At 43.1% G+C, this 21,798-nt stretch overlaps 3 protein-coding genes across 6 annotated transcripts in view; 1 reads left to right on the top strand and 2 right to left on the bottom strand.

Moving 5' to 3' along the window:
• Window positions 1-1,962: 1,962 nt before the first annotated feature.
• Window positions 1,963-8,513, bottom strand: si:ch211-213o11.11 (putative G-protein coupled receptor). 2 transcript variants are annotated; one of them, XM_027012429.3, is made up of 2 exons: window positions 8,159-8,513; window positions 1,963-5,256 (listed from the first exon to the last, which is right to left on the bottom strand). In XM_027012429.3, exon 2 carries the CDS (start codon window positions 5,152-5,154, stop codon window positions 3,826-3,828), a length of 1,329 nt encoding a protein of 442 aa, XP_026868230.2. In that variant the 5' UTR covers window positions 5,155-5,256; window positions 8,159-8,513; the 3' UTR covers window positions 1,963-3,825. The 2 variants fall into 2 exon arrangements, with proteins under 2 accessions (XP_026868230.2, XP_026868231.2); XM_027012430.3 differs by having other exon boundaries at window positions 8,319-8,513.
• Window positions 8,514-8,966: 453 nt separating this feature from the next.
• Window positions 8,967-17,991, top strand: rrp9 (ribosomal RNA processing 9, U3 small nucleolar RNA binding protein). 2 transcript variants are annotated; one of them, XM_081705455.1, is made up of 15 exons: window positions 8,967-9,160; window positions 9,465-9,550; window positions 9,639-9,757; window positions 9,992-10,059; window positions 10,304-10,345; window positions 10,441-10,567; window positions 10,738-10,862; window positions 12,321-12,413; window positions 12,859-12,959; window positions 14,089-14,223; window positions 14,519-14,581; window positions 14,787-14,932; window positions 15,342-15,421; window positions 15,904-15,977; window positions 17,880-17,991. In XM_081705455.1, the coding sequence occupies exons 1-15, from the start codon at window positions 9,080-9,082 to the stop codon at window positions 17,899-17,901; spliced, it is 1,362 nt and encodes a 453-aa protein (XP_081561581.1). In that variant the 5' UTR covers window positions 8,967-9,079; the 3' UTR covers window positions 17,902-17,991. The 2 variants fall into 2 exon arrangements, with proteins under 2 accessions (XP_081561581.1, XP_026868287.2); XM_027012486.3 differs by lacking the exon at window positions 17,880-17,991 and adding an exon at window positions 16,341-16,547.
• Window positions 17,913-21,798, bottom strand: part of grm2b (glutamate receptor, metabotropic 2b) — a 19,809-nt gene continuing 15,923 nt past the window's right edge. For both annotated transcript variants that reach the window (XM_027012483.3, XM_027012484.3), the window contains exons 5-6: window positions 19,717-19,897; window positions 17,913-18,052 (exon numbers count right to left, since the gene is read on the bottom strand). In XM_027012483.3, coding sequence (XP_026868284.2) covers window positions 17,988-18,052; window positions 19,717-19,897 — 246 coding nt within the window. In that variant the 3' untranslated portion in view covers window positions 17,913-17,987. The remainder of the gene's footprint in view (window positions 18,053-19,716; window positions 19,898-21,798) is intronic.

Below are 21,798 nucleotides of genomic sequence, written 5' to 3'. Positions count from 1 at the left end.
CTTCGCAAAGTATTGCCACTACATCTCTGAGTGTGTACTGAGTGCCTTTGCCTAGATCTGTATTTTTGTCTCTCTGTTTTAATTTTTTGATTGACTTTATTATCTCTGGTTATTGGATTTTCCCTCTGGCTTGGTAAAATTTCATGCTGGCTTTCTGACCCTTGTTTTTCTGGCTTTCATGATTTTGGATTTTTCCTTGTTAATAAACAATCATTTTTATCATCCCCCCCCCACAAGCATCTGACCCATTCTGTAACAAATGAATCAAATAAATAAACAAATATTAAAAACTGATTCTAATCGGACTGAAAATACAAATTGGACTGAATTTCTGGCCTGTGGTTGAGGCCTCTCTGTCTTTGACAAAGTGAAATGTCATTACAATGGCTCTTATGTTACATGATAGAGTTAATTGATTCACAGCTTGACGAAAGAGGAACTAGGAGGTGAGAAGAAAACGTAGGAAAAGAGGCAGAGAGAGAGACGAGGAGGGGGGGGCTGTGGAGGTGACAGCACAGAATTGTGGGACAACAGAATTGTTTCCTGTTTCCCTGCCGCGTTTAGACATGTTGGTATAAGCTAATGGATTCTATGTGTTCATGTGGCAGGTGACTGAAAGTCTGTGTGTGTGTGTGTATGTTTGTTTGTGTGTGTTCATTATGGCTAGCTGAGGTTATCGCTTGTCTTAACCGCTGTGGGAACATTGGTGAACATGAAACTGCTGATGCAATAATCCTGGATTTTAAATATGGAAAGTAATAAATATAAAAAAATTTTTTAAAAAAAAGCAAAAATGATCATTATTTTAAATTGATTTTGAAAAGTTAGCTACATCCTATTTGATAAAAAGAAAAAAAAATCTAAACAGGAAAAAAATTCTATACATTTGCGTAGTTAATAATACTGCCTGAGCCTATTTCACAGACAGATGGCATTGTGGGATTTGGGGCAGAAATGCTCTCACTAATGGATTTTCTGACAATTTGGCCCATGCGTGTTCATCTGTTTTTCTGACCTCTCATTAACACACTGGAGGATTTTATCTCAACAGTCCAGTTGAAGTCACTTCTCCCTCGTGGAAGAAAAGAATGAATGCACATCTGACCTGGTCCAGGCCCTGTAGATACGGGTCCCTATGAGCTGTGATGTCATGTGGTGAAGAGCATGGCGAGCCGTGTGTACTCTTGCAGCACACCTGTACAGAGAACAGGAGCCGACAGCCTTGTCTTTTCCCACAGATATCCCAGTGCAGCTATCCTTTTATGTAAGTGTAGATAACAGGGAAAGACTACCCACTGCATATAAATCCCCAGCTCTGGGTTTAGTGACATGGTAAGCACAGCACAGCTTTGAGAGAATGAACTGCACTGAGCTGGATGTGGTTTAACTCAGTAATGGTGTTCATTGTTGTCATGATTGAGGATTGTTGCCGCCCACAAACAAGTACTGCAAAACGAAAAAACATAATCAAACACAAGCGTAACTTAAAAATGGACCAAAAAATAAAACAGCAATTTATTAAAAAATAACATTTAGACAACAGACTGACTGCACAGCAAAGCATAAACTCAACAAACAGTGAAGGTCCAGACCCCACCGCAGTTGCAGGTCAAACCCAGGCACCCTCCCACCTAACAAATGAAACAATAAAACAACATCAAAGCTACAAAACAATAAATGAGTGCTGCCAAACCCATCCATAGAACCTGACCAAGAAGAAAAGTCTATAGTCCAGCCAGGAGGTTTAGAGAGAAACAGAGAGAGAGTCACACTGTACTGCAGAGGGATCATAGGAGAGAGAGAGAGAGAGAGAGAGAGAGAGAGAGAGAGAGAGCACTCAGAACTCATGACATTCAGTAGATTGGGTTTTAGGTGCAGGCCATCAAGATATTAATTACCCCCAAATTGTTACTTAAACTGGAAAAGGAAAACACATACACACACAAGATGGAAGCATACAAGTTCAATGCACATAACAATGATGTTAAGTTTATTTAAAGGTTCAGTAACTTTGGCCATGGCTGCCTCAAGAGTAACAGACAGTATGGTAATTACGTTTTTTAGATATGAAGCACGTCATGTAACTGGATTGTAACTCACTTACATACTCACTCCCGGTTAGCAAGCAGTAAAGTCTCCACAAGGTGGCAATACCAGAAGAAATACAACAGGGGTACTATAGTATAGTGGTGTTTCGCATCAGTCAAGAGTCAGAGAAGAGGAGAGAACCTGCAGCCCTTTAGTGCTACGACAGCATCCCTGGTACATAAATTCAAATCTGGCATGTAAAGAATAAACAAACAAACAAAGAAATATAAGTCTTATCCAAATCGCTGACATTTTGTGACTTGGCATTTTGACAATAGCAAGGTATCAAATGCAGAAAGTCTTCATGAGGTCATTATTCAAGCTATACACACCTTATGTATATGCAGCAACTCCAAATCATCACCACAATGAAACCCTGCACCACCATAATTGGTCACCTCCGCAGCTTAGCACGATATGTGCAAGATGCGAAATAAGCAAGGCATTGTGGTGTGCAGCGGGACTTAACATGACATAAATATACCAGAGTAAGCGGCAAACGGAGACTGCGCTAAAAGAGTCTGATGACGACGCAGACGCTTCCATCTGTTTGGGAGTTTGCTAGCTGTGACCCACTCCTATTTCGAACAGACATTTCCATACAGAGACATGAGCTACATGCTGCCATGTGCCATGGTGGGGTGTTTAGCCTTGAAGCTCATGAAGCTGATTGTTGCACATGTGGCAAAAGTAACAGGTAGAATAGAACAGCATATGGGGGAAAATGCATTTGCATTCTTGAATAAATATAGTTTTTGCATAATTTTGTGCACAAAACTAGACATATGACAGCATCTGATATAATAAAATATGTCCCTTAAACATTAGTATAAAACACCACCAGATACTGTATGTCAATGCATTATTGTGCAATATGAAACAAATAGAAAAGGGATGAGGACCAAAAATAACTGATAACATTAATTTCATAGGGAGACAGAGTTTACTGGTACAAAAGCTGGGTTAAATGTGTTGTTTGTTAAGGCAGTCATGGAAGGTTTGTTGTTATGTACTGCTCTAAACATTTTCCTCTGCTAATAAGATATGACCGAAAACCAGCAGTTTAAGCATCTATTCAAGCAGTCCTGTAACAGGTCCTACCCCTTTATTCCTAAAATGTATGCCTAATGCCTTAAACTAACAGCCCTGAGTAGCTGTGGTTGAGTTTAGGCCATCTGATCTCTTCTAGCAAAAATGTTTTTCCTTTAGCATGTGTTGGATACCTGATTATTAACATGTAATTCAAGTGAAATCAGAAAACTTGGCTCTACAAAATGGTAATTTTATATGAATTTTACAGAGAAAGAACACATCTAAACTGATCTCAAATATTTTGATGAATTATCACATGCCAACTGCATGTCCGCACACAAATCTAACAGACAAATAAATTTGATTTGAACAGTATATTTATTCTTCTTCAGGTGACCATGGTTGTCTGATACTTTTGGCATCTGAAATTGTCAGAAATTAGGATTTAGAATATATCTGAATGTTTATATTTTTCCTTTCTTTTTTTAAACAAAAAAAAAATAAAAAATATTTTGGAAGCTATATGAAACCTTTTTCTCACATAATATATATCTATAAGAATATGATTTTTTTCAGTTTGAACCATACTACCTCTTTTTTTTTTCCTATGAAAAAAAAAAAACACTTCTCATTTGAATCCTGTCAGAACATTTCAGATTCTAATCTGATTTAAACAATTCAGATTTGAATCAGTCTGAACCAGGCTTAGGTGACCTCTTCGGGGATCTGTCCAGGAATCCGGAATGCGGTTTGGTCCAGTGTGGTCCTTGGCGTGGCTGAGTGGCAGCTGCTCCGTGTTGCCTCCACAGAGCCACTACGTTTCAGGAAATGCAGGAAGTCCTTGTGGGCGGAGCCCTCACGGACAGAAGTCTCACCCCGCGGCGGTGGCCGGCTGGGTGAGGCGCGGCAGCAGCAGAACATAGCCTTGCACAGCGCCTCACGAATCTGCCGGTTCAGCAGGCCATAGAAGAACGGGTTCACCGCGAACGAGGAGTACGCCAGCCACGTGACGGGTGCCTCGGCCTCTGCCACTGTTGCACTGTGTGAAAAGCCCAGTGACAGGTGCAGGTGGAAAGCGAAGTATGGCAGCCAGCAGAGGACAAACTGGCCCACGATGACGGCCAGGGTGACGGCGGCTTTGCCGCCCACCAGCGGCCTCCTTGGCCTGCGGGGGGCGCGCGTCTCTCGCCTGGCACTCGAGCTGGTGGTGATGATGGTGGTCTGGCTGTTGACAGAGTCGGAGCGGCGCTTGGGGCGGGGTGTCGCTGCCACCACCCAGCTCGGCAGGGGGCCCCTGTGCCGGGCAGCTGTGTGTGCGACCTTGTAGACATTGGCGTAGACGGCGAGGATGATCGCGGCCGGCACGCAGAAGCACAGCACGCAGAAGACGATTGCAAAGATGCGCCGGTGCCCGCTGTGACTCCAGTGCAGAGAACAGTGGGCAGCAGCTATGGAGCTCCGGCTCCCATAATTGGGCCACCCAAAGACAGTGGCCAATCCGAGGAGGGCGGACGCCACCCACACCAGCACCATGACGGCAGCAGCCAACCGCGGTGTCATTTTGCTCTCGTAGTGCATGGGGTGCACGATGTAGTAGTAGCGCTCCACGCTAATGGCTGTCACCGAGAAGATGGAGGCGGAGATCAGGAAGGTGTTGAGGAAAACGTAGAGGCGGCACTCGAGTGCGGAAAAGATGATTCCGGCGAAAAGTGGCGAGCCGCAGACGATGGCTAGAGGCATGAGCAGGGCAGCGCACAGCACGTCCACAGCGCACAGGTGGCCCACGAAGCCGAATTTGCGCAGGTGGGGTGCTCTCGCCACGACAGCCAGGATGGCCACGTTAGCAACGAGGGCCACGACGTTCAGTATCACCATGGCCACCAGACCCGTCAGGTCCCGCAGGCGGGACTGCGGATTGGACATGGTGCCCAGCTGCATGCTGGGAGGGAGGTGCACAAAGGGGCCATACCTGAGTGTGCTGTTGAGCTCCGTTTCGTTGAGTGCATGGCCCTGAGGTAATCTGGACATGTCCATCTTTGGCACTCAGATACAAACAGCGCGATTCTGAGTCGCAAGTTCCTCCATCCTCCACCAGGGGGCACGGAGATTCCTCTGTCTGCAACTTGCTCCTTAGATCTGTTAATGAAATCAATTAACAGTTATGGTAACCTGTTATGTCCTCCAGTAACACTTCTGAAATCAAAACAATAGATTTTTTATTTATTCAAACACTGTGACATACAGAGTGACAGATGTTTTGGATGAGAAGTCAACATAATTATTAATCAATAAATCCTTGGTTCAATATTTGTCTTGCATGGATGAGTAGTTATGGTTATTGTACTCAGGACCCTGAGAAAGTGTCAGGCTTGATCAATGCAAATTATTCATGGTGCTCTCTCTCCCTCCCTCTCTCTCTCCCTCTCTCTCTCCCTCTCACCCTCCCGCTCTCTCTCTCTCTTTCTCTCTCTCCTTTTGATGATGAGTATAACGAGGCTGCTTGTTTTTCTGCAGCTGCAGGAGGCTTTTCTACTCCAAGCAGCATTAGCATTAAAGTGAGATCACCATCATCCACACCTTCACACACACACACACACACACACACACACGCATGCATGAACGTGCACACACAGACACGCACACTTTCACACATGCTTAAAAACCACCCACACACTGACATACAAACACCCACTCTTACACAAAAGCAACTCATAATGCAGAACATCAACAGTATGAACTCACAACAGCACATGTGCACATGAACACACACACACACACACATCCACACCTAAAAAATCAACAGACCTCAAACACTTAGACATTTATGCTTCAAACTAAGAACAGAATAAAACAGAATACAATAAAGTGAACCTAATTCCTCATTAAATATGGAAGAATAGATTTTTTAGATAGCAGAATAGATAGTAAAAAAATGTTTTTTAATTATTTATTATTTTTATAAACGTTATTTGCATTCCCTCCTAAGACAGTCCAGGCTATATGAACACAGTGATAGAAAGAAGAAAAATGTTTAACATTATTTTAAGAGAAAAGGTGTATCCTATTATAAATTATGCAAGAGGTTGATCTTAAATCCTGGATTAGTTTAAAAAGTATAGTTTTAAAATGACAGTAATTTCACGCAGATTGTCTAAATGAATAACATCTAAGAAGATACAGCATTATACAGCTCAAAGTATTAATATTTTTATTATCATCACTACTATTATTATTATTATTATTAATCAATTAAGTGAATGAATGTTCTTTTGTGAATTTATAATCTGGAAAAGTGATTGTTACATCATCAGCATGTCCGATGGCGTACAAAATGTCCTGATGTAAACTGTTTCAGGTTATTCATGTGGATGTGGATGTGGAGGCTCACTGCTACTCTTCAGTGGGTGTTCACAGTGTTGAGAACCCAAAGAGGTTCATCTCAGAACACACCCCTCAACTGGTGGGATAAGGGCAGTGACAATGTACAAAATAAAAAATATGACCTTGAGTTTTATGCTCTCTCACAATATTCATGTACAACACACACACACACACACATGCACGCACACACGCACAACACACCCATATACATATTACATACATTCTGTACCTTCCTCCAATTTCCCAGAATGCAATAGTTATATATTCAGTGCACAGACTGTGTCACGTTTTTATTAGTCCATAGTAATCTGCTTTGTTTGACTGAGATTGGCATGTTGTGATAATTAATGAGAGATTTGTAAAAAGCAATTTATGACAGTTATAGTCAAATAGCTTTCCTGATTTAGAAAAAAAAAGAACCATTATAACACTAAACTGCAGAGAAAAAAAATTGCTTGAAAAGATGTGTTTATCTACTAAGCCTTCATAAAGTGACAGCATTATTACTGCTTTAGTATGTATGCTATATATAATATTTAATATTTATTATACATGTTTTTTGTGCGGGAGGAGGTGTAAATACTTAAAATTTTGAAACTAAACTTAAATGAACAGAACAATATGTGTTAAGTTTAAAGTATTTTGCAGTGATGGTACAACAGAATGAAACAGTTAATATATTAGAATGAAAACAGCTTTTTTCTCTGAAGACTATAAAATCTGTAAAAGCTTTATGAAATTCTGCTAAAAATGTTACATTTCTGATACGCAATTAAACATGAGCTGTTAAAAACCATACAAATACAAAGCAAAACTCCAATACATTATAATGAAATGTCATCTTTGTTAAGTTGTTTAACCACAGCCTAATGATGGACTAAAGAAAATTCATGTATGTAAGAACAGTTTATCTGGTTTCCAGGCCAATAGAGCCCAATTCCATCCATGGCAACCCATTTATTTATTTATTTATTTATCTATTTATTTATTCAACTCTTTACACACACTCATGACTCATTAGCCAAAAACCAACCTCTGGCAAGCCCGAAAATCTGGGCAACCCTTCATTTTCAGACCTGGAGCTGTACAACGGAAAAGCGCTCTTTGGAGACTAACGAGGGGTGAGGAAGAGTGGCTGTGCGCTACAGCAGCGATGTTTACTCTTCATCATCATTAAGGTGCACACCGGACCGGCAGCCTGGTCTCATTACCATCCATTAGTGTCGCACAGACGCAGGTGCGCCGCTGTGTTCAGCACCATCCGCCCGCGCGGCCCGGGAAATGCGCCCGCAGTGACATATACGCTGTTTACTCAGGCGCGAGCTTTTCCTCGCTGCGTAAATGCGCAGTTTTGCTGCTGTTTTGCAGTTTTGGGTTTTTTTGCGCTATTTGTATTCTTTTTCGCGCTGATGATTTACTGTGATATTGACAGTGGCTGTCGATGATTTTAAAAAAGAGCCATCTGTTACTAACAACATTTACAGATAGACCTACAAGACTCATCTCATCAACAACAACGGCAATCTTATCTTTATTGTAAAAAAGAGGCTTTTGTGTGGATGTGAAATAAATATTTAAGAATCAATTGTATGCTGTTTGAAAACTAAACTGCATTTCGAATAAACGTCAATAAAATTAAGAAGTTAATAAATCTCACGTGGATCTCAGCTTGGAGGTCTATCACCAAAAGTCCCAAATGTCCCTCTGAAAACGACCTCAGAACCAGATTTGCGTTGGTGTTATCCACTCCTGTTCTGCTGATGGATGAGGTTTCTGATCAGAGGTTTCAGAGGGTAGAGCAGCATTAGTGCACTCACACTGCGACGTTTCTTTTCCCAGTTAAGACCAGGTGGGTTTTCAGGCAGGTGAAAGGAATGATGCTCTTCTGCTTCTGGTGGAGCGATTTGTGTGTGTGTGTGTGTGTGTGTGTGTGTGAGAGAGAGAGAGAGAGAGAGAGAGAGAGAGAGAGAGAGAGAACAGCTGGCCAGGGTTTATGTGGTGAGTGTGTCGAGGATAAGTATCCAGTAGCAACAGTCAATCACATATTCATGTGAAAGTGAGAATAACAGAAGATGCAGGCTCTAAACCCCACCCACACACTTAGCCCCCCCACACAAACACCCACCCACCCACCCACACCCAGACACACACACACACACACACACACACAGTCTCTCTCTCTCTCTCTCTCTCTCTCTCTCTCTCTCTCTCTCTCTCTCTCTGTCACAGTGTATGGCTGTGACAGGCACACATTGTCTATTTTGATCCCCTCATCAGATAAGCGCTTGTTTTTCGGAGATCTGAAACCCAAGCCTTGCTGGCCGGTCTTGACTCCGGTCTTGCTGGCGTGTGTAGAGAGACGGAGTCTAGAAACGAATCGAATCTCTCGAGTCGCACTCGTCCGCGCTCCGCCTCGGTAGGTGGCGCTAGTGCACTGCAGCACGTTTATCATCCGAAACGAAAAACCAAGGGAGAGTTACATGTGGAGATTACCCATGTGGGTTGTGATATCCGCATAAAACGAATACGAACGTTTAGTTTCAAAGACTCGAGTTGAAGGATAAAAATATAGTTCATCATGTCTTCTTTCTTTATAAAGAAAAAGACAGCCTCGGCGGTTCTTAGCAAATCTGACAGGTTTACTGGTTCAAAGCGAAAGGTAAGGTGTTGAGTTAGACTAAAGTTAGCCGCATGGCTAGCTTTGGGCATATGTTTATAGTTGTTTCACCCATGTCTGAAAGAATTAATGAGATGAGAATTAATATTTTACTTCCCTCACCATACTCCAATTTTAACCTCCAGTTTTTAGTCCAATCAAAGGTTATTCGGAGTAGTTTGGGTTAGGGCAAACGCGTGGTTAGTGCGTATTAGCTGTTAGCCAGCTAGCTGTGTGTATGTGCACTCAGGGATGCTGGTGATTGCCAGGACGAATTGTTCATGCTGAAGCTCTCTTGCACTTCCAGGCTGATAATGAGAGTGTAAAAGGACGTTCAAAAAAACTCCCCAAACGACTGAACGAGGAGATATCCAGCGAGTCAGAAAACGAAAAGTAAGGCCGTTTGGTTCCGCATCGCCCTGATGTGAGTGTGCGGTGTGGACAGATTATGCCTGACTTGTAGCGCTTGTATTTTGAGCAGCGATGAGGTGCCGAAGAGAAAAAGGAAAGAGAACGAGGTGGAGCAGGAGATTGAAGAGACCCCCCAGGAGAAGAAGCTACGACTGGCCAAACTTTACCTGGAGCAGCTGAGAGAGGAAGGTGAGTGGGATGTTGATAGAACCTTATTTTTGTCTGAGATTGTACCCCACCACTTTTTGCTCTTAATGCTTTAGGCTTGGGGGTGCTGGTTCTGTGTGACTGCGAACTTGAAATCCTTGAGGCACAAAAAGCAAGTTAATTAGGCTTTTAAAGCATAAAGCTGAATATTGCCTGATCTAAAAGTGGTGTTTCTCTCTCTCTCTGTCTGTCTATCTCTCTGTTTCTGGGCTGCAGAAGATAAGAAGGTAGAGGACGAGGCTTTTGAGTCAGACCTGATAGCTGGACGACTCAAGGAGGACGTGGTACGGCGTCTTCATCTGTTCTACTTTTGCTGTAGATTTGTTTTGTTTTCAGTAATAACAGTACAACATTTAATTGTACATTTCCAGCATATAGTAGATGCTCTTCTCTAGAGCAACATATACATTCGCTTACACATGTGTGTTCGCATCCTCCCTGGGAATCAAACCCGTGTCCTTGGTTTTGCCAGTACCTTGCTCTTCCAAGAAAGCTACAACCATTTTTCACCTCCATCTCTTTCAACAGCTGGAGCAGAAAGGCAAGTTGCAGAGGCCGCTTGCCGGAGGGGTGAGTAAAGGGTTTCGTTTCCCACCAGCTTTACTGGCGGCCGAAGGCTTGTGCTCTGATGTATTCGTGCGTCTCTTCATTTCTCTGGTGTCCAGCTCGTAGCTCCAGACCCCATCGAAATCAGGTTGCTAAGGGGACACAAGCTTTCCGTCACGTGCCTGTGCATCACCCCGGATGAGAAGCACATCTTCTCGGCGTCCAAAGACTGCTCCATCATCAAATGTAACTGTTCCGATTATCAAGTATCCTTGTTTGCCCAATGCGTATAGCCTTGCTGAGCTTGTAAACCCTCTCTGTGCTTTAGATACCTGATGCCCATGTGAAGACATGCATTTTAAAACGGTCCATAATGGAGGCGCCGTCTTGTGTCTATCTCCGTGTTTGTGTTGAAGGGGATGTGGGGAGCGGGAAGAAGGTACATAAGATCCTCGGAGGCAGAAAGGGTACAGAGGCTCGGCACGTTGGCCACACCGCACACATTCTCTGCATGGCCATTTCGTCAGACGGCAAGTACCTGGTGAGCGAGAGTTTTGTTCAGAGACATGACAGTCTTAATTATTGTCTAGACATTTCTAAGGCAGAACCGTTGGCAGATGTTATTGTTAAACAGCGATTCCGTTAGATGGACAATTCAAATTCATTCTTACTGAACACATTACAATGGATAGAAATTGAATACACCCCTTTAAACTATTTTCACATTTAGTTGATCTGTAAGCTCAAATGAAAATGCTATAAATCAGTGTTTTTCTTGCTGTTCTACACAATTCCCAAAAATTCTACAACTGGTTTGCATCAAAGTTGTGGCAAGGTTCACCCCAGGAGAGGGATATAAAAGTATTTAAGGCTTTGAAGATACTCTGGGACATTGTCCATCATTAAAAGTGGAAAGCATGTGGGACCACCTTCAGTCTGCCCAAATCGGTCTTGCATCAAAGCTAGATGAGTGGGAAAGAAGGTATTTGGACCGAAAGGCTACTAGGAACCGACTGGCAACCTCGAGAAACCTACAGGGTTTTATAGACAACAGGGTACAACAAGTGTACCCTGCAGCAATATCAAAATACTGCAAAGGAGTTGTCTTCAGATGGATTTTCTTTCTTTTTCCAACCCTCTCATGAAGTCCTGTTCGAAGTTTGCACAGCCTCAAGGATCAAGCAAAAAATGGGCAGATTTTCTGGTTAGATAAAACCAAAATGGTCCATCACCAAAACAAATGCAATCCCATCTGTGAAGATTGATGGTGGTGGAAGGAGAATGTTATCTGGAAGCTTCTCATCTACAGCGGTTATGGAACTTATCAAGACTGAGGGCAGGATGGATGGAACCATGTACAGGCAGATTTTGGAGAAGAACCTGATCAGATCAGCAAAACATCTGAAAATGGCTCAGAAATTCATCCCAACAGGACAATGACCCCAAGCACTAGGCCAAAGCTTCCAGGGGGAGTGGCTTGCTAAAAAAAATGGGGACTATGTTTGACAGGCCTGTTTACAGCCCTTGTCTAAATCCAATAGAAAATCAATGGAATGACTGTTTTGCAGGTTGCTGACCATTAGCAACACACTGTGAACCTCTCCCAGCTTGCACAGTTGTGGGAGGAGACGTGCCAGTCTGTCCGCTGAGTTTGCAGAGAGCTACCCCAGAAGCTGTACGTGCTTCCACAGATGTCTGTGTAGTTGAACTCAAAATTTTGAAACTTCAGCTTTATCAATTAAAAGACCACTTTTCTTCATATTAAAATGGATTCACCGCATTCAGGTGGTGTGCTCTGTCATTTAGGCAAAATCCCAATTATATTCATTTAGCATACAGAACCTGACAACAAAATGTGAACATTTTAAAAAAGGGTTGTATTCATTTCTTATTCACTGCCTAGGTATATCTGATGTAGTGTGATTTTACTTAAGTGCGGCTCTGAGCAATTGCAGATGCTTAAGTGAAGTTGGCAGAAAACGCAATTCCTTCCTTACAGGCCACGGGAGACATGAACAAGCTGATCATGATTTGGGAAGCGGCGACTTGCAAACACCTCTACAAGTTTACAGGACACAAAGACGCCGTATCGGTGAGCAGCTCCTGCCCAGCCGTCTGAGTGTTCGGCAGCTGTCTGCGGCTGCCTTGCTTCTTTAGTCCATCTGCTTTTTCATCTGCCATTTTTAAGTGTGACAGCTGGAAGGTGCAGTTCAGTTTGGGTTCATTGTCTTACACCAACTTCTAATTTTTCTTTTTGTTATGTTGTTCAGTTGTGCATCACTTCATAAGTGCCAGTGAATGGAACACCCTACAGCATAGCTAAATGTTGGGGTGCTGTGATATAACCACCAAACCACTGGAAGTTTTTTTTTTTTTTTTTCTAAAAAGTAACAGCAAAAAAATGTAAAAGTGAAAATAGAAATTTGCAAATTTTGCAAACAAACTGAAAAAGTAATAAGAAACAAAATAATCTACATAAAAAGAACAAAACAACCATGTGATTCTCTTGCTGCGCTGATCTCTATGACCTCTGGCAGGGACTGGCCTTCCGGAGAGGAACACACGACTTGTACAGCGCCTCCCACGACCGCTCCGTCAAAGTGTGGAACGTGGATGAAAACGCTTACGTGGAGACACTGTGAGTGCAAGCTTGGGCCTCAAATGGGTTGATTGGCCTGCGAGTGGTCTGACCGGCTTCTCCTGTTTTTAAAACATGAACTTTTTGCAGCGTTTGGTATGGCTTATTACATGATCCCAACTCTGGGAGGGATTACTTGGTTTAGGGGTGATGCAGGGTGGGCTGCAGTGAAAATCTGGTCCCTCAAAGTTTCCAAGGACAGACTTTGGAAATGCTACACCCTGATGAAGTTGCTAGAGTCTGTTTTTGTTTGCATGCATTTAAATTCTGTATCGGCTACATTTACGACATTTAGCAGACGCTCTTATCCAGAGCAACTTACAAAAGTGCTTTGTCATTTACGCATAGAATATCCTAGTGCAGTACAGTACGGTAGAGTCCAACATACCAATGAACTAGAATACAGGATTCAATGCTGATACCTAGAAGTACAAAATACATAAGGTCTATTTTAAACAGTGATAAGTGCACTAAACTAAGTTCTAGAGTTTGTTAAACAACATGAACAATACCCCACAATAAGTACTAAATTAGTCCATCAATATAGGAGCAGGGTCAGTTGTCATTTAAATATTCCATGAATAGATGGGTCTTCAGTCTGCGTTTGAAGACTGCAAGGGCCTGCTGTCCAGACAGCAAGTGGGAGTTCATTCCACCATCTTGGAGCCAGGACAGAAAATAGTCTCGATGCTTGTCGTCCATGAGACCTGAAGCAAGGTATTTCAAGCCGAGCTGTATTTGAGGTTCGAAGTACTCGAGGTACGGCTCAGACTTTGACCATTGACCTTATGTATGAAGGAGCTGGTCCAGTTTTGGCTTTGTAGGCAAGCATCAAGGTTTTAAATCTGATGCGTGCAGCTACTGGGAGCCAATGAAGGGAGCGCAGCAGCAAAGTAACGTGTGAACTTCAGAAGATTGAAGACCAGTCATGCTGCTGCATTCTGGACAAGTTGTAGAGGTTTGATGGCTTTTAGAGGAAGACCAGCAAGTAGCCAGTTGCAGTACTCTAGCTTTGAGATCACAAGAGACTGCACAAGCACCTGGGTAACTTCCTGCTAGAGAAAGGGCCGAATCCTTCGGCTAGTGTGAGCTTGCGTGTGTGTCATCTCACGTTGTTTTGTCTCCTCAGGTTCGGCCACCAGGACGTGATCACGGCTTTGGACTGCCTCGGGCGGGAACGCTGCGTGACTGCAGGCGGGCGTGACCGCACGCTCCGCGTCTGGAAGATCGCAGAGGAGACGCAGCTCGTGTTCCACGGGCACGAGTGAGGGCTTTTTTTTCCCCTCCTCATGTATTCCTCTCTACTCTTCCTCCCCTCCTCCTCCTCTCCATGCCAGGCTTAGTGGCTTTTGTGAAAGAGGCAGGGTGTCTCCCCTCTTTGAGCAACTCGAACAAGTCTGCAGATCTGACTACGTTTTGACCTGCAGCAGAAATGGCTTCTGTCTGACTTGTTCTGATTTACATAGATGAAGTTTATGCTCTTTCTCTTTTATTTTCACCTAAACCATGAAGTGTCTTATGCAACCTCCCGTCCTCTCTGTGCGTCTGTCTCTCTGAAGAGGCTCCATTGACTGCGTTCAGCTCATCAATGAAGAGCACATGGTTTCCGGCGGCGATGACGGGTAAGACTGCACATTTTCTTCTTTGTCTGCGTTGGTGTTGAACTTTAAATGCGATTACTGCCTGACGACGGTCGCAAATCACTTGACCCTCTTGAGGGTGTACATTTGTAACAACGAAAAATCATCGCTGCTGACATTATACTTTGCTATGCATTTTTGAAATGGCAGTCTTTGAGACCGTGTTTGTGTGTGCATGTATGTCTAGCTGCTTGTGCGTTTGGTCGGTGGGCAAGAAGAAACCAGTGAGCGTTGTGAAGCAGGCACATGGTGTCCATGGCAACGCAGGGCTCAAGGAGCCTTGCTGGGTGTCTTCAGTGGCGGCGCTGCATAACTCCGACACTGTGGCCTCAGGTACACACTCGCTCATGCAGACGTGCACGCTTGTAGACCGATCTTATGTGCACACGACTATGGCTACACACCCACATCACGACACGTGCACGCATGGACCCGGCTCACAAACACTCTTATTTGACGTGCTTATGCATATACATGCCTTCAGAAGCTCCTGAGTGTGTACATACTCACACACACCCACGCGCTTCCACTTTCCCTCTGCCCTTTCTTTCGCTCCCTCGCTCGCTCGCTCGCTCCCTCGTGTGTACACACCCACACATGCTCTCCAATGCACGATCACCTTGATCAGCATTGTAAGCAGCTCCATTTCCCTCTCTGTTCTATGCTCTTTTCTTTTCTATCCATTTCCATACGAGACTTCCCATTTCCATAACAACGCTGTGCTCTGCTCCTTTTTCCACAGGCTCCCATAACGCCATGGTACAGTTATGGAAGTGTGGGCAGGGTTTCCGAGGCCTGGACCCGCTATTCACCATCCCCGTGGTGAGACTTTCTTCAGATCTCTGAACAGAACTGATTTAGTTTCATTATATTACGACCCTTTATACTGTGGTCAGCGCTGCTCAGAGATTCTCCAGCCCCAAACCTGTCGCTAGTGTTTAAGAAGTGCTCAGAGACCTCATATAGCTTAGGGGTGAAGCCGGGATCACTGTTGGGGCAGGGATGTTTGGTACTAGGTTGAAAGTAAGCGTTACAAGAAGGGAGGGGAGAGGGGCTATAGACAGGTTGGATGTCCCTGGTTTAAAGGGTTCCAGCTGTTCAGGAGGCTAGGGCTGAACTTTGGATCCTCTGAACGTGCTTTGGTTTAAATACACCCCATCCCCTGCGTGTTGTCAATTTATTGAGACTATGGTTGTGTTTGTCATAATATAGCTGCTTACCTCGTGAGGCTGCCAGTTTGAACACCCCTTAGCATCTTGAAGCCAACAGTGGCATTCAATAATTATTATTTATTTTTTTTTCAGACTGGTTTTGTGAATAGTTTGAAATTCTCAACTTCAGGCAAGTTCTTGGTGGCTGGTGTTGGACAGGAGCACAGGTAAATGCCCTACAATTATGAACACATTATGAAGTGAAATAAATGTAATATTGCAAACTGGCTTTGTCAACATGCATTAATACAATGATGCCGAAAACCAGTTGGTGGGGGTGGGGGTTTCCTTTCTTTGGAGGTAATGTCTCAAACCTACCACATGGCGGTGCTTGTGCACTGTGCAAGTACTGTCATGTTCACATCCCTCAAGCTGGGCTGGCCTTTTGCCTGAGCATATATTAAACCTTGCACTCACTACATATGGCACCATAATGTATTTCAAGTCTTAATCAGTGCCTTTGGGGAAGTACACTCATGCTTGCTCTCAGTGTTGGGGTGCGTTACTAACGTGCGCTCGGTCTCTGTTAGACTGGGCCGCTGGTGGAGAGTAAAGGACGCCAAGAACGGACTCTACATCATTCCTCTCAAAAGGCAGAACAGAGAGGCAGAGACTGAGCAATAACATGCATGCGCACAGACACAATGAAGACTTGGTTTTGATTTCTTTTTTTTCTTTTTTTTTTTACTCTTGTGACAGTACATTGTCATTTACAGAAATATAAGATGAAAATTTCAGTTTGTTTTGACTTATTTATCTAGCAGGCTGATGCAGCTTGTCCATCATTGGACCTCCCTTTGCTATAGTCATGGCATTTTTGTTTCAGTTGCAAAGATTGCAGTGGAGTCAGGAGCCAGTAGCTTGGTACTCAGAACGGTTCTGTGGGAGGCTCCCGTACCTTCTTAAAGATGTAACATGACCGCTCCTGTGCAAAACTAACAATCGAGTCATTAAAAAAAAAGTTTATTTACATATATTACAGGAAGCGCATTGACTGGTTCACCAAAGATCACATTTAAATACATTTCTGTTGGCTCTTTACTGCAAACTGAACACACTAAGATTGTTTTCAAGTCAAAAAGAAATACTGAATATAGTTTATTTTTGCATTGCCACTAAGCCAGTGCATTGAAAGAAGAAAACATTTCAGCAACAAGACTCCAAGAACAACAAAGATTTTCCAATGACATTTATGACTTGAACTACTGAAGTAAAGCATGGTAATACTGTAGTGCTTATACTCCCAGAGGTGGTCTTCCTGCAGTTTGAGAGTTCAGAAAGCTTGGATGTCTAATTGTCTCTGAAGAATCTATGTAGAAGTTGATTGTTGATTTTGTAAGTGTAATTTGAAACCCACCACTTCATGTCTTTACCAAAATATAAAATTTAATTGTCAAAGTAAATGTGGCCCCTGAAAAGTTGCTTATTTATTTACTTATATCATTGCACATAAAGGATTTCTCAATCTGAGTGCTCACGTTACAATGAACAAACATACCATTTTCATACACTGAAAATATACACTTTTCAGGGCCGTACTTGCACGTGGACACTGACGGAGCTAAAGGGGCTATACATCTTTCTACACATTCCTACTCTCAAGCATGGCAGAAGTATACAGAAATCCAAAGACTGTAAAATATCATTACCTGATAAGCTTGTTCATGTCCTCGACCGCACCACAGGGCCAAAAGTCCGTTTATTGAAACGCAGATTAAGGTCAAAGTCAAATATCTACTGTTAGCACTCACTCACTTCCCACTCCTGGTGGGCTAGAGCTCAGTTTAGTGTCATCGTTTATCTAACCCACTATTGTCACAAAAGCTTTCATAACTGCTGCTTTGCTTCAGAGCAGGGAAAATGTTGCCATGGTGCTCTAGGAGTGGAGGTTCACACCCCTATCACGCAAGGAATGGCACCATACAGTACTGAGTCCCAAATGGGAAAAACATTCAGGTATCATCAAATTGTAGTGTCATGTGGCGTCTAATCTACCCTACTAGCTCATGCTAGCAGATGGATTCCATACAGTTTGTTTTATTTACAAGCATTCCCTTTTTATAATTTAGGACTTTGAGCTTAATTGTCTGAAATGGATGATGAAAGCACCCTTGATGGAAGAGGCATTGATGGATTGATCCATGACATCGTTGATGCGGCGCGTGCGTTACTCTCCTTCACAATGACGATGTCGTAGAGTCCACAACCTCTCGTCCATTGCACACAGTAGGAACGGTTGTGGCTGTGAAGGAAACATCATTTGGTGGTGAGATATATTGACGGGAAAGAAATAAAGCGGTTCAGCAACGTATCATTTGCGTACAGAATTGCAATTAGAACATGTTTGGTGACTAGGTTGTGATGCACTAATCTCAGTGAAACCATCGTGATCATACCATCTACACTCACTGACCAGAAAAATACAAGCCCCTGCTCAGTATCTTGTTGGGCCACCTTCGGTAACAGCTGCTACATATTGGGGCAAGGACTCCATATGGGTCACAAAGCATCCTGATGTCAGAGCTGACCATGCAAACATCAATGCTTAGTCTAGTTAGGGCTGATGGGTGGACGCTTCCTACTACTGGTGCTTGGTTCAAGCTAATCCTCAAGGTGCTCTGTGACACTAATTCCAAGGTTAGGTTAGGATAGTGCTCAGATCACTACAGTTGCTTTATCTGAAGGTTAAGCCATTCCTGGGCGATTCTTGCACTATAGCACCGACACCAACTTGGTGAGAGTACTCATTCTCTACAGCAGCCATGGATAGATGAAGCTGGTCTTCTGCAAATGATATTGTTGTGATCTATTAGTATGAATGGACCCAGTTTAGGCCGCCCATATATGCCCAAAAACATTATGATTTCTCCATCGACAAGGAACTGATGTATGAAGGAATGAATGGTTACACTTACATAGCACCTTTCTCAGAACCTAAGGATGTTTTACACACCAATTACAGGTATATAATCAGACCTGATGGTCCATGGCTTCATGTTAGTTTACTCTACATTTTGTGTCTATCATCAAGATGGTGTAGTTGGAACTAGGATTCATTAGATTACACATCCTTTCTTCAGTCATCAGTGGGTGGTAGTCCACTGCAAATGCATTTGACAACCTACCTTTTTACATTTTACACTTACAGCATTTGTCAGATGCTCATATACAGAGTGATTACATCTTTATATTGGACAGAAGATCATTCAGTTAGACAGGAGAGGCACTTTTCCAGGTCATCTGCTGGTATACTTCTCATGGACAAGATTGCACTACACTACATGGGACTGAATGCATCATTGTAGCCCACAACTGTATTGTAATGTTAACTGTCATATTGTGGACGAGCAAGTTATTGTTAAATTTACTGTTAAGTTCTCACGATCATCCTCCAGGAACTGCCTTCCACAAAGCAAACATCTGGGATCCATTGCTTGTTTTATCAATTGAGACCACTGTGTTCAAAAATCCTAGAAACTCTATGGCCTGCCAATGCTCAGACCATAGCCTTCAGGAACCAGAGTCACACCACAAACCGTTCACATGCAAAGCTAGTTTCTATTTTTTAATTTTTCTGGTCACTGATTGTAAATATTTTCCACATTGTTGCTCAAAAAGTCTGATGCCCACTAGCTCTTGATACAATGAAAAATTATCAAGGTAATAAAGATGGGAATTTGGGTCTAAGCTCACTAGTGATAATCTTACTACTTACTAAACTAATAAACTTAATAAACGTACTACTTGTAGCCTACAAAACATCTCATGTATACTTTAGCTGATATTCACTATCTCAGGAATTTGATAGTGTATTGTAGCCGTGTGTGTGTGTGCGTGCGTGTGCCGCCTTACAGTTGTTCTTCACTTTACAGATGCAGCGAGTGTCCTGGAAAAGAGCTTAGCTACCCTGTGAGTACGTGGAGCTGGGTGCCGTGTTGGCTGTGGAAAAGCGGTTCTCCTTCGTGCGCAGCGTAGCCACGTTCTTCTGCGGCTGGAACAGTATGATGTGGAGCTTGGGAGCGAAGAGGCAGCCCAGCACCACTGAGCCGCTCAAGCTCACCGAGATGCACATGGTGGTGGTCTGCACCTGTACAGGAGAGACACGGCTCATGAGATATTCATTAGCAGCCTCAGATCTGCAGCTGAAGATTCAAATCACAGTCTTAAAGCAGCTCATTCTAACATCAAAATGTATTTACTTATTGATTTGTAATTTTTCTATTTTTTATCAACGTCTCTGTTGAGTTACTCATCAGCAACTAATGTGGTTCTCCTTTGATTTCTGCACAAGAGTTTAAAACAGAACAAGCACTGCGGTTTTAAGCAACGTCTGAACCAGATACTGCACTTCCACGAGAAAGTCAGCGGAACATTTGGTATCTGGTATGTGATTGGTTAGGATAATTTCTCATGCTTGTCTGTCCGCCAAAAGTCCCGCCTAACCATTAGTTAATAGATCAGCGGGTGCATATTAAGTAGCCTAGCGCCTGATTCTCTGACGTATTTAAAATCCAGGCACATGGACCCTAGCACATGCTGCACTGGTGTGCCAAATCTTTGTGGCATTTCTGAAGGTTTAACAATAGTATCAATTTCTCATTTTGTTTGTGAAATTTTTTAAATATTATTTTAAACAAGACGCTATGTTGCACTCCAGGACAGATCATCAATAGTCTTACAATTTTATATTGTATTCTTTTTTCCCCCCTGAAGAGCCTCAAGTCAGATTTCAATTTAATTTAGTTCCAAACCACCGGAGTGTTTCAGTATCATTATTTTTGTTCTGAACACTTTAGTTCCCCAGTTCTCAGAAAGAAACCTCGGCTTGTGACAGCGCTCCTTTGGGACCCCCGAGCATCTTCAGTAGCACGTCTTTTAAAGTGAGGTTTTACGTGAGTAAACAGGCAGACCAATCACTTCGACACCGAGAAACTAATAATAATAATCTTTGTTCTTCTGGAGATTGCTGCACCTTGCATCTGCGAGGAAAAGAGTTCGCTGGGCTTTGCAGTGCAGAAGCACCGAGCCTGCGAGATATGAAGTCTTTTATGTTGGAATACATTAAAACTAATTCACTTCGAAACTGTTTTCATTTCAGAGACAGAGCTCTTTGGTAGGTATGATTTCACAGTGTAAAAGTGTCCGAGGGGGGTTTCAGACCGATGTAAACCTTCGCTCCTTCTGTATCTCCATTCCGGCACCACTGGGTGCTGGGGTCCGACTCCCGTAGAGAGAGCTCGAAAAACAAGCGCCCGTCTGCCCCCACATCACGGAGGCTCCATTCAGGCGGAGTTACCGTAGAAGCCGTTACAACTTCGAGGCTTAGACGTACGCCTGCAAATTTGCATTTGTTTAACACGATTTTGCACTCGGTTATATATTAGCTCACAACTGTGCAAAATATGGGAATAATTTTCACAAACTCGATGATGGGTAGCCGTTGCCGCTATCAGTCTTGCAATAATGATAATTCGCCCCTAGCAACTATCATTCATTAGTAGCTCTATTTGCATTTTTGGCCGATATATTTCCATAACTAAGGCTGCATCACTGTTGGCGCGCTCAGCTGGTCCCCTCGAAAAAATGTTTTCTGACAGTTCCAAATATTTAATAGTGGTTTGTTAACAAAATGCACATAAAGTGCATCTGATACCGTACATGTAAAACGAATTGTTTTCCCCAGTAGCTACTCTCCAATGACGTCAACAAAAGCATCCTTTAATTACCTTGGATTGCCTTAAGAGCCAGCACTAGGAGCTACAAGATCAGGAAAACGTATTTATCCCGTTTCTGTTGGAAAGCTATGCACAGCTACCAACACTAGCGATGGAAGTTCGATCACCTAGATATAAAAACTTCTTCAGTCCAGTCCCGAAAAAAAAAAAATTTGTTTGACGGTAGAGCATACTATGATGAAATGACAAACTCTGAACGCTACAACTGCTTACAGTGGTGTACTTGTCGGTTTAATTTTACACGGCGATTTTA

The sequence above is a fragment of the Electrophorus electricus genome, chromosome 22 (genome assembly GCF_041902795.1).
Source record: "Electrophorus electricus isolate QZ-2024a chromosome 22, ASM4190279v1, whole genome shotgun sequence".
NCBI lineage: Eukaryota > Metazoa > Chordata > Actinopteri > Gymnotiformes > Gymnotidae > Electrophorus > Electrophorus electricus.
Note: the sequence above shows the minus strand (reverse complement) of the source record. Positions and strands in the feature narration are given on the sequence as shown.